Source organism: Aptenodytes patagonicus, chromosome Z (genome assembly GCF_965638725.1).
Source record: "Aptenodytes patagonicus chromosome Z, bAptPat1.pri.cur, whole genome shotgun sequence".
Classification (NCBI taxonomy): Eukaryota; Metazoa; Chordata; class Aves; order Sphenisciformes; family Spheniscidae; genus Aptenodytes; species Aptenodytes patagonicus.
This window is the reverse complement of record NC_134982.1, coordinates 14,844,756-14,857,102: the sequence shown is the minus strand read 5'-3', so window position 1 is coordinate 14,857,102 and position 12,347 is coordinate 14,844,756. Positions and strand designations below refer to the sequence as shown.

The window sequence follows — 12,347 nt, the reverse complement described above, 5'->3', positions numbered from 1 at the left end:
CTGACAACTGGACACAAGTTTAATCAAGACATCACAGATGCTGATATTGACAAACTGAGTTCTAAAATAATTTTTTGTTAAAATTCTGAGTTTTCCAACCTGCTACTGAGCTGGTCAGAACTGAGAATTTTATACAATGTATAACAGCTGTTGGATTTTTTTAGAAAACCCCACTATGTGCATCACGATTTTTTTCCAACCAGTACTTTTGGACAGCAAATAAAAAGAATTGATGAGGAGTGATCCAAATCACAGAGAACTTGGTATTACATGAATCTGACCTGCAGATTGGTACGTGGAGATGAAGTGGTACCATTCAGAACTGCAGGGATGCATCATAGAATCATAGAATCATTGAGGTTGGAAAAGACCTCTAAGGTCATCGAGTCCAACCATCAACCCAACACCACCACCCACTAAACCATGTCCCTAAGCGCCTCATCTACTCGTCTTTTAAATACCTCCAGGGATGGGGACTCAACCACTTCCCTGGGCAGCCTGTTCAGGACAGGAGACAGGAGACCTTCAAGGCTGACCTTGAATTTGAAAATCCACCTCCACACGGGACTGTTCAGAATCAAAAGAGCTCTCATGAATCTGAAACGAATGGATTTTCTCAAGGAATCATTACACTTTGTTTGCCTGTGCTCACAGAGCACATTTAGTCTAAGGAGGAAGCACAAACCCATTGAATTTCTCCTCTACGCATATATTTCTGGCTTACAGGAATTTAAGTGCAGTTCAGGTTCTGTATTACCTCTGTACAAGCGTAAACCCTAACAAGAGAACTAAACACATGAAATAAGAGACAGAAAGAAGGCTGTTGCCCAAAGAAAGTGTAAGTCTTCAGCCTGTGCTTGTGAAGTCAAAATGAGAAGCAGATGATCCCCTGTATGGTTTCTCAAAAATAAACTGTAGTGACTTGGACTGTTTCCAACAAATTTTGTAGCACTCTGTGGTTGGGAAGAGAATGGCAAATAAGGGATAGGTAAAACAAATTCAGAAGCTATTTTGGGAGAAAGGAAAGGAGGAAGTGCATTGAAAATGAGCTGACTGAAAAAAAATGATGTTGGGGGAGTGAAGTTTACAGCCAAAGCTAGCAGTTGAAGCGATGCCCCATGCAACATGGTTTAGTGCTCGTAACTACAGCTTCCAAAAGACAGAGGCTACATTACAAACACAGAAGTAGTATCCTGTTTAATAATCAATCCCCTGGGGAGGTGGGGGTGGAAATCAGCTACAGCACCATTGTAGCTCTTAGGAAGCAGGATACTTGTTTTCAGAACAGAAATACGAGCCTTTCAACACAGTTGCACTAAATACACTGATGGAGAAAAGCTCTTGCGAAGTCAAAGCAAATTTCTTTAAATAGTCACTGAAATAATGAGAAATACGTGCCACTCCGTGTCACAAACTGTAACTGGGACAGTCAGTTATTTGGTGACGTACTTTTGCAACTCCAGTGTCGTAGACTCCCTCACCTGGACAGACGATTGCCAAAATGCACACCACACACTTGCACAGCCACCACGCTGGTGTTGGGTTGCCTGAGCTAGCGCTGTTCCACACGGGATGAACTCTCCCCTCCCACCCCCTCGGTTCCCCCCAAACCAACCCTCAGGCTAAGGAATTTTTTGAGGAGGATGTTCAGAGCAGACACGTAACAACTTGGGTAGCTGCAAGCAGTGTACGCAGTTGCATGCATGCCAATGAAAGCTATTCCTTCCTAATACAGGGAACTCCAAAATTAGGTGAGAAACCACATCTGAATCATGTAGAAACTAGAAACGATGTAGTTATGTCTGATGGGTTGAACATAGACTGGCAAGAATTCTCTCAGAATAATCAAAAAATTGATTCCCTGGATGCCTTACAGGTGCCCCAGGCATATTTTGAGCATTGTGAGCACAATGAGAAAGGGATCAACGAAGTGTATGCGCATTCTAGGATAAAAACTTGCAAGCTTCATTTTGGAAGGGTCCAAACTGAACTCTTAAAACATTTATTTTAAATAAATGAAATATGAAAATACTATGAATTTATTTGTATATAACAATAACACTTTAATATTTAGTCAAGGAACCATGAAATCTAAAAACTCACTACTTACATTAAGAACTCACCCATTACAACTCAGTACTTTAATGATAAGATGACAAATTCTCTGAGGGATATGGAAACGCTTGTATGATTATGGTGTGGCTCTTCGGTGAGTGGAAGCAAACTAGGATATAGGACTTGTGCCTTGGGCTCTCGCTACTTCTAGGGCGTGAGACTTCAGGAGTGTCGGGCACATAACAAAAGCATGAGGTGTTTCTTTCAATTCAACTCCATTAGTGTCTGTCTGGAGCTCGGCTGGAGCTCGGAGTTAAAACGTGCTGGCTTTACAGTAAGGGTCAGCTGAACTGGTCCATTCATTACCCTGGATCCATTCATTAACACCTGCATTTAGGCAGAACATCCTGCTGTTTAACTAGCACCAGATGAGTCAGACTTGATTACAAACTTTTTTGTCATGAGCCACAAACACATTGAAGAACTATTTCAGTGCTACAAGGTATTTCATGTTAGAGCTAAAGTTTAGCACAACCTAATTATTCCACAGTAACAATATTCTTACTAGTGACACCACAACAGCAAAAGTAAGGCTAAAGTTTGACTCAAATTTTAAAATTTTAAATAGCTTTTTCAATGGCCACACCTCACTAACATACTTATGCTGAATATTGCCCATGCCTACCTTTATACATGTTAGAGTTGTTAATATAAGCAATAAAGAACCTCAAAAAAATACAAAAGGGTATTACTGAATCATTTAAAAAAATACTTATTTATAATTAAAGTTTTGTCAAAAACTATTGTGATCTTTTATAGCTGCAGATAATGAAAATACTCAAGAATTATTCTGCAATTTTACAGTACTGAAGTGGAAGATTAAAAATAATAATTTCATTCTTATTTATTTAGATTGTGGAAGTGTCTGTGTTTTCTTAAAAAGTACAATATGGCTAGTGTTAATTCTAAAAGCTTGACAACGTCCCTTTGTTAGGTAAGCTACCACAACAAGTTTCCATGCACAGAACCTGTACTCAAAGGGAGAAAGCAAGAAGAATAAAAAAATTCAATAATCATTAGTCATGTATGTAAAAATCTACAGCCATACAGTGAAAAAATACTACAAAGCTATGTCAACACAAAGGAGTAAAATTCTGTCACTGTATCAATTACTGCACTGCAGCACTTCTTTTTTTAAAAAAACCAAACAAACATTTTTTTAGTATAGAAAAATCCTTATCTTGGTACGTGCTGTTGCCAGTAATGTGGTTGATGTTGGTAAAACTGCGACTGCTACTCAGAGGCTGAGCACTGCACCGATGACAGCCGCAACCTTGGGCTTTCTACTTCATGCTGCTGAAAATCATCAGCCCATGCTTATACACAGCTAACAGGAATTTGTTCCCCAAAAAAGGAACACCGCTACCTTTTTTTTTTCTCACAGCAAGTAATCTGAATGTGTGTGATAGGCAAAACTAAGTATTACTCTGGGTGGTACAGAAGGGGAAAATTCAACTCTTAGCTAGTGAGAATCTTATTCGATTTATTCAATAATCTACAATTAAGTTTGTATTATAGCTAACAGATCCCACCAAGGAGCATGTATGCCCTTTGGAATATCACACAATATAGTAATGGTCCAAATCCTCTCAACTAAGACAACTTTAGACTTTAGGTTTCTATTAATTATAATTTCTTTCTGATAATTTTATTCCAATAAATACCAAGCAAATTGAAATAAAAAACCTTCTTTGCTATTGGGAAAACCACGTGAACAGGAAACAATTTGTTTATGAACAAAGAATTATTTGTATTACCTATTAAAAATAAGATGCTTTAATATAAATAGCATCAGAAATGGCTAACAGACAACTTCATTTTAAACTGCATCTGTATGAAATTCTTGGTTTTATCATTTGGGAGTTTCCTTGTGAAGTATTTTCAACTCTTTCTAGTAGTAACATGTGACATGTCATACAACCCCTCCATTCTCAAAGTATGAATTTCCCACTATAAAAGCTGCTCCTGGCCCTGAGAAATATAGTATTTCATTGTTTGCTACAAAAATGTCCTGCTTCCAGAGCTGCAGAGGAGTGACTTCTGCTTTTTCTACTTCTCCCTACTTTAACAATACCTATCTTAGCCCAAGATGGCTTTTTGTACAGTGAAGAAAACACCATTAACAGTGAAAACAAAAAGGTGCTAAACTATTTGTTCAGAAATATTCCAGTGGTGAAACAGCAAAAAGGCATTTCCCATAGGAACAATTACTAACTAGATTCTGAGGAGTTATTAATCATTTCAGTTTAATGTTTTTTTTGTACATGAGAATATTTTGGAACACTGTTACTATTCCTCACAAATCGAATAACGTATTAGAATTCTGCAAGCTAGTTTCATAAAAAGAGCCTCCTACCATAAATTAAATTTGCAAAAGAAAAGAAACATAATAGAAAGAAAGATTTACTTATTGAGGAACACCTGTTTTAGATAAATACATTTGAAAACACAGCAGGGTTTAACAGTCCCCTAAAAAGTTTAGCTGTTTTAGATTTTTTGTTTGCAAATATGCTGCTCTTCTTACTCTCTAGGAAGGCAAACTGCTTATGAAAGGCTGTGGCAACGCAGTTGAAGCAAATGCTTCTGAAAGCTTTCAATAGCATTTTTTCAATTTACAAAATGTGAAAACATTTTTCAATTAGTAAAAAAAATAGTCTAATATACAAACATTTTTTAAAAAAATTCATTTGTGAAGGAATGTAGCGTTATTACCCAGACACATACCCATTCACTCCTCAGATACTGGTAGCTGTCTCCTCTTGACACAAACCTCTCTATATTAACCCAGAGAAGTGCGTACATGGCCAGTTAGCCCAAGCAGAATAGTCATTCAGCTCTCCCCAAATTTAAACTATCATAAATTACCATTTGGACAGCATTAGAAAGAAATTGAAGCATACAAGGAATAAACTATAGTTTCTTTTTATATCAAAATGTACTCTTGAAAATGTGTTTGGCACAGTGCTAAATCATATAGTTAATACTAAATATTGCAGGATACAATAAAACCCTGGAGTTAACTTGTGTTTACACCCTTTAAGGGATAAAAATAAAAGGATACCAATTATTCAGAAGTCAGCCTATACAAACTGTATAAACAATATTTTATGTCTTGTTTTGAAAACCACTGATATAGTAAATTTTACATAAAAGACTGCAAAATAATATAAATGGATTTAAACAGATCTTTACAATAAGAAATTCAAATGGAAACAGACAAGTAACAAAGAGAAGTAAAAAAATTTATTGCAGTATTCGTTCCACCAGATTTGCTGGGGATCCCTTTTCTTGTATTATTTCAGGGTGACCTAATACATCAAAATCTACATTTACAAAAACTCCTCCTGCAGATAGGTCATAGATACTGCATGCTTTTTTTTGCCTTTTTTTTTCTTTTTTTTTTTTCTTCAACAGAATAAATTATATATCCAGGAGATTCTGCCATTTTACAGCCTGGAAAAACAATGCTTCCCTGGAAACTGGGCTAAGCTAAAGAAAGCCATCCGCTGCTAGGTTAAACTCCAAGAACACTTTATTAAGAACATTAACAGACTAATTTCCAACATTCACTTGTTTATTTTTTTAAACAGAAAGTTTTTTTTTTTCAAGATATAAACAATTTTTTTGTTAAACTATAATACAGTGGGAGTAAAAATGAACTGAGAAGTTTCTGCTGCACAACAGCGAAGGAAGCTCCCACAAAAATGTTTACCAAACATTTCCTTCTTTTTTCCCGCGTCCCAGGTTCCATTCTTACTCTTCATTTAACTGATTTTTTTTTTGCCAGAAAGTTGATATTTCAAGTTTTTCTGTTATTTCAATTCCTGTAAATTTGGCTGCATGTACAAATTCATTAGCTGGAAGTTCCATCCTTGGCGGCATACAGCGATCGTAAAGTCTGCACAACTTTATTAGTCAGCTTATTAGCACTCGTTAGAGCAATTTTTTTGTAAATAATGTCTGACTCTTTAATAGTGTCTACCCAAGGCACCAGTTTGCGGCCATCACGGCGCTTAGCCTCAGTCCAGGAGCCACTGTAGGAGCCTGCCATCCACTGAACACTGAAGCCATTGCTGGTTTTCTGTACTACTCTTGCAATTTGTGGTCGGTCTTTGTACTTTGGACAGCAAATAGCGATGACATCCATGACATCAACACTTTCATTCATCTGTGCTGCCAACTCCGTAGAGTCTGAATTTCGTTTTGACCTTCTCAATGACTAAAACATTGGGGGGAAAAAAGACCAAGTGTTACACAAAAGAACTTTAGTGAAATTATTGCTTTTATTGCTTTTAATCCCTTGACGCCGGGAGTTGGGATTTCCCGGCACACATTCCATTGCCGGCAATGAGACGCACCGCGACCGCCAGCGCCAAGGGGTTAACATATCCTTGTAAAACCACATACTCTTAATTTGTACCCGTGTCTTTATCTCTTATTGATATATAAAATTATATATACACATGAATCATAAAGCTACATAAAAACTTGGCAACAATAAAAAGGATAACACACAGTACATTCCAAAGGAAAATTAATAACTTTTTATACGGGATAAATCTCATTTTCTAGTTTGTTTTTTTTTTTTATTGTCTTTTCTGTTAAACTTTCTACAAAAGTTGTATAAACGGTTAAGTAGAGAATCTCTATCTACAAAATGCTTTCTTTCATGTGGATTACATTACTTGGTGTACATTTAATATAATAGACTGACATTTATAAGCACATAAAAATCATTTTACGTAATACGCTGCGAAATACGTTGACTCCTCCTCCGCCTCACCCCTGAAGTGCCTCCTCCTCTATCCTCCCCATCACTTTCATCGTCCTCTGTCTCAGCTGCATTGTTTTTAGGGCTGCCTCCTCCAAGCAGCGAGGTAATTGCTTTGTTCCGAGCATTTGTGCTAGCTGACACCTCTCCATCTTCTTCCTCTTCATCAGGATCCAAATGTTCCATAAGGAGCTTGAACTATTAAAAAAAACAGATTAGTCCTCATTGTAACTTTAAAAATAGGTATTTATATCACACTACATTAAATAAAAAACAAATGGCAAGGTAAAGAAACAGGGTAAAACAAATGGCAGACAACTTCAAACTTGAATAGCTTGTGTTTTATTCTACAAACTTTTTACTTTCCTCTCTTTTTTTAGTAGATATGTAAAAGCTTTCTTCCTGTGTTTCCAGAATTGCAAGTTTTCTCTGATTGATATTTAAAGATTGTGTCTGTGTGTGTAAATACACTAGATCTACACCAGATCTAGTCTCCGTTCCTATGATGGAAACAGTCAGGGATAAAGTGAACAAGTTATATGGGAGAGGTATACAAGATGGATACCAGAAATTAGAAAATACTCCCATAAAGATGAACACCCTTTAGTTGAAATTAATTTTCATTGTGTTTCAACTTATAATAAGTCTTTGAAAGATAGTCCTGCTAAACATCCTGAAAGGCAGTGATGAGTGAATCAGTATATCGCATAAGATTACCAGGAACTTAACATTTTGAAATGTTCATCCAATATATCATCATCTATTTTCAAGTTTATACTGTGTTACCTAGTTTGAAAGGATTTCAGGTTTTCTGCAAAGCAACTTTACTTACATCTAAGTACTGTTTTACTATACTCCTCTTCACTTCTTCAGTGATCTTGGAATTAGCCATATCACTCCGCAGAAAATCCAGAGTTTGTTTTGGATGGAAATGCACTCCTGTCTTCCTGTTTATCGCTTTATCATAAACTTTTGCAGATTCAGATGGAGAATATTTCTGTATTTTACTGTTTAAAGAAGCAAAAGGGAAGAGCTTTTAAGGGAAGTCCAAAGCAATTTCAAGGAAAAGCTTTTAAAATCTTCAAGTAGTTATATTTTCATCAGTCCATATATAATAGACATCCTGGTAAGAAATGACATAATTGTTTTTTCTAAGCCAAAGTTTCATTACATTCAACTTACCATGTTTATGTTTTTTCTCTTACACAAATCTATTGCTTAAACAATTAGTTACAATCAACTTTAAAAAAAACAACCTTCCAAACTTAATCCTTACAAAGAACTCACTAGATAACAAGATGGCCTATTATCTAAATACCCTTACCTATCAGAGAATCCACAGAGGTTCTTTAAATGCTGTTTCAGCATCAAAAGTAATAATATGCCTTGGGAGACATTTGCAAATTCAATTAAAGGAGCTGAATTTTCTGGTAAACATTTCATCACAGCATTTATATCATTTTCTTCATCGGAATCTGAATCAGAGTCTACTCGTTTCCGTAACCTCCGAGGCTTAGAAGCTTCCTCCTCACTTTCACTCTCAGTACCACTGTTACTGTCACTCTCAGTTTCCTCATCTGATGAAGGTTTTCTTTCCTTTTTTTTGTCTTTCACCATAGACTGCAAGACAGAGAAGTTAACACACATTCCAAAATTAGAGTAAGTAGCATCATGTACATTTCTAAAAAATCTTTCCAAAATCATTACTGGTTTAAATTAGCAAGAATTCTCTGAACAATGTTATTAATTTATAACTTGATATTCAAAATTAAAATTATTTATGGCAAAAAGATGCTGAAAAATTGATCCAAAGCCCATATTTTTTGCAAGGTAGGTACAGAAGAAACTGAAGCAAGAAGTACTCCGCTGGCATGTTATTCTTAAAAGACTGCTCAAGTTCGTTAGCAGTGACAGTAAAATGCAGTAGAAGGCCAAATACAATGAATCAGAAAGAAAATTCTGTTTTTCTTTCACCTGGATATTGTTTCTGTGTGTCACATAGATTTCCATATGTACTTTGGTACAGACTAGTCCAAGCTGGTTTTAATCCTTGTCTCTTAAAATTCTATGACACTAATTACACTGCTGACCAGGGAAACACTCAAGTGATCATACACAGTATTAATAACAATCAGTTCTACTACTTCTAGAGCTCCAGAGTTTCACACGTGCATTATTACTGCACATAGTACGATTTTTCATAACACAGAATTTAAGGTGTCCTAAGCAGGATCTCATCCTTTCTGTGCTGGGTGCTACACACTGGTCCCCATACTGAAGAATGTACTGTCTCTGTCTAGCAGATTAAAAATCAACCTTGGCAGGGTAAGAATTCAAAGCAGTGTACTTTCCAGTCATCAACTCTGACTCGTACTTACTAGTCAGACTGGACATTCTAGAAACATGTTTGCTTCCTGGCAGTTTGCACCTTCTACTGTTAAAGTTATCCAAGAAATGAAGACTCTGAAGTCTTCAAGAAACAGACGCCTTTTTCTTACAGGGTTGCGTATTGCCATAACAACAGATACTATACCATGACTCAGGTTCTTATATGCTACCTTAAGAAAAGACATATTGTGCACTCTTTTCTTGCAATAAACAGTGTATTTAAAGTCTCTCAGGCGACACACATGCAACTGCCATCAGCTACTTGACAGCAGAATAGCCAGCCAACTGGATTTTATTATTAAAATTATACAAACAACCACGATAAACTAGTATTTCATGATGATTCTGGGTTCATGTGTTTCCAGATGCATGCAATTAATTATTATTCAGCCATATCAGGAAATAATAGAGATTTGATATTAAGATTTCAAAATTCATCATTCTTTTTTACTAGTGTAAGCAGCAATGTAAGGAAAGTTTTTAACTAGTGTCTACCAGACACAGGTCAGACCAGAAAGGGTTGCTTGTTTTTAACTACTGGTTACAAAGTAATGCTACTGGTCCATATCATAATAATGGTACTGTATCCACTGAAAAATCGACCGAATTATAGAGAAGCTTATGTTGCCACCATAATAAATATACTAGACTATAAATGCACATACCTCTTTAAATGACTGTAGTAGGTTGCTACCAGAAACTGATAGTGTAATGTCTATATGATGCATTATAAACAGTGGCTCTTCCTGTGTTTGATAAGGAAAACAGGCTAGATTGTCTGCTATGTACAAGAGCATATTCACCTCTGTTTTCTGGAAGTTAAAGATAGTACATATAAATACACATACAAATATCTTAGATTTATGCACTTATCCTGTGTTCCTAGCAGTCTAGAGCAAAAACATGATCACAAATTTTATTCTATGTACCCCCACAAACCCACTATAAACAACATATATATATATATGCAAAATTTAGTCATACCTGAAGATACATTATTTCTGATCAGTCCAAACCAGGTATAGAAAGGTACAGAATGATGCAAAAGTAACAAATGCATTCTATTATATAGATAATATTATATAGGTAAATACCTTATATTACAAAGCAAAACAAAGTACATTAAGGAAATAAAGTTATCAATAATTATGTCATAAAAATACACTGTAAAAGGAGAATTTAAGCTTGTAATGCTGTATTTTCATTTCTTTTTAAGTGAAAGAAATGTGATGCTTACTGCAGTATCATCAAAGAGGTTGAGTAAAGAAATTAGAAATGCTCGTCTGTGTTGACGGTTCCCTCGGATCATAGAGTATAGGTGTGAACACAATGCATTGGATGATTCATCGTGCCTAAAACCTCTTACAGGATCTTTTGGGCAGATATTAATTGCCTGTTGTACCTGGTAAGACATCTTCATACCAGCCACTGCTTTCATCTGAAATGGAAATGTATTTATTTTTATTTAAACCATTGCTTTCAAAGCAGTAGAACTTACTCCTTTTAAATGGATGCTCATCTGAAGTTTAACTTTAAAAAATGCACCGAGGCGATACTACCTTTTGAGTTGGCAAACGGATTAAAACAGAACTTGTAGCAGAGATCAGAACGTCTTGTGAACTGCTTTCACTGTAAATTCTGTTAGAAACATACAGCTAATCTGTTTACCCAGGTATTCCAATTTAAACAATTTTCAAGAATACTGAAATGTTTTCATACATGAACAGAATATTTTACCAAATGTGTATGTTTGATGTCACCTGTAGTGAAACCAACAACTGAGTCCATATTAGTACAATAGGACTAACAAACAGAAAATTAGGGGTTTTTTTGCATATATCCTGTAATTTCCAGCTGATTTTACTTATTTCAAGGCTCCTGCTCTAGTTTCAGAACAAACTGAATCTCTAGTTAGGCTGTATATCCAATTCTCCTCATACCACCTCTGCTGCTGTTCAGCAAAGTTGTCTCTTCAGCTATACATTGTCTTAAATCTCAGCTGCCTACATAGCAAATTTCATCTGCTAGCCTTCACCTACTGGATTAGGTATCTGTTTGGATGCCATCAACAGTGCAATGCCCCAACTGCAGTGGAATACAAGCAGATATGAGAAGTCCCACAGTGTAGCACACACACTGAACCTAGACTGCGGCCTTCTGAAATGAGGAGAGGGTGCTGCAGCTCAATTTCAGATCTTAAGCAGAATTATTGGCACTATGCCACAACTCCACAAGTCCTCTCTTAGCCCTCAGATTTTCCTTTCAGCAAGATCCCTCAGATCTAAGCAGCTTCCTATGCTCCTTCTGCTTAGATTACAATTTATAAAGCCTTGATGCCTTAATGTTCTAATACATATACACTAAGGACTTCTACTTTTATAAGGTGCTCTCTTCCCTAGTCTACTGATACAGGAAAATCATTGCTAAACATTATGAAACAGCTGTCCTTACCTCTTATCAAATAAATGCTCTTAAGTACTATTCAGTGAGGAAAATATTACTGTGTATTATAAATTAAAGGAAATTTTGGACTGGAAGAGACAATTCAAATTATTATATCCTTTCTATTTCTAAGAACAGTCATCTCCAAACAGGGGAAAGAGTTGAGATCATCTTTACAACTGCTTATAGTTATTGTTTATTTGTTACTTTATATTCTTTTTCTGCAGCTGAGGCATATTCAGGTGTTAAACCCCTAGAGAACATAACAGTATTTTGTAAAATGTTAAATTAGAATTACTTACGTGAATGAACCCAGCATATTTTTTGTCTATTTCCACCAACTGCTGGTCAGCTTTATTTCGCATAGAGGGCTCTGGATCCGTGCCCATTGCAATTAAGTATGGCACACACTTGAAAAACAAATGAAATGATTATTCAGAGTCATTGTACCTCCTCTTTCTCAGTCTTTGTTCTTGTACTACACTATTGTTCTTGTTATATTCTGACTACTGCAGAAACTAGAATAGGAAGGTCTATGCAACTTACTACCTGACTGCTTTTTGCAAGCAAATAGTTCAAAATACACAAGAGACCAGCATTATAAATGAGAGAATTTGTGTGACGTTTCAGG

The 12,347-nt window shown here is 36.0% G+C and overlaps 1 protein-coding gene across 3 annotated transcripts in view; it reads right to left on the bottom strand.

The window, feature by feature from the left end:
* Nucleotides 1-5,339: 5,339 nt before the first annotated feature.
* Nucleotides 5,340-12,347, bottom strand: part of NIPBL (NIPBL cohesin loading factor) — a 162,660-nt gene continuing 155,652 nt past the window's right edge. For all 3 annotated transcript variants that reach the window (XM_076362758.1, XM_076362759.1, XM_076362760.1), the window contains 7 exons: nucleotides 12,019-12,126; nucleotides 10,512-10,712; nucleotides 9,940-10,086; nucleotides 8,211-8,506; nucleotides 7,719-7,893; nucleotides 6,899-7,084; nucleotides 5,340-6,334 (listed from right to left, as the gene is read on the bottom strand). In XM_076362758.1, coding sequence (XP_076218873.1) covers nucleotides 5,969-6,334; nucleotides 6,899-7,084; nucleotides 7,719-7,893; nucleotides 8,211-8,506; nucleotides 9,940-10,086; nucleotides 10,512-10,712; nucleotides 12,019-12,126 — 1,479 coding nt within the window. In that variant the 3' untranslated portion in view covers nucleotides 5,340-5,968. The remainder of the gene's footprint in view (nucleotides 6,335-6,898; nucleotides 7,085-7,718; nucleotides 7,894-8,210; nucleotides 8,507-9,939; nucleotides 10,087-10,511; nucleotides 10,713-12,018; nucleotides 12,127-12,347) is intronic.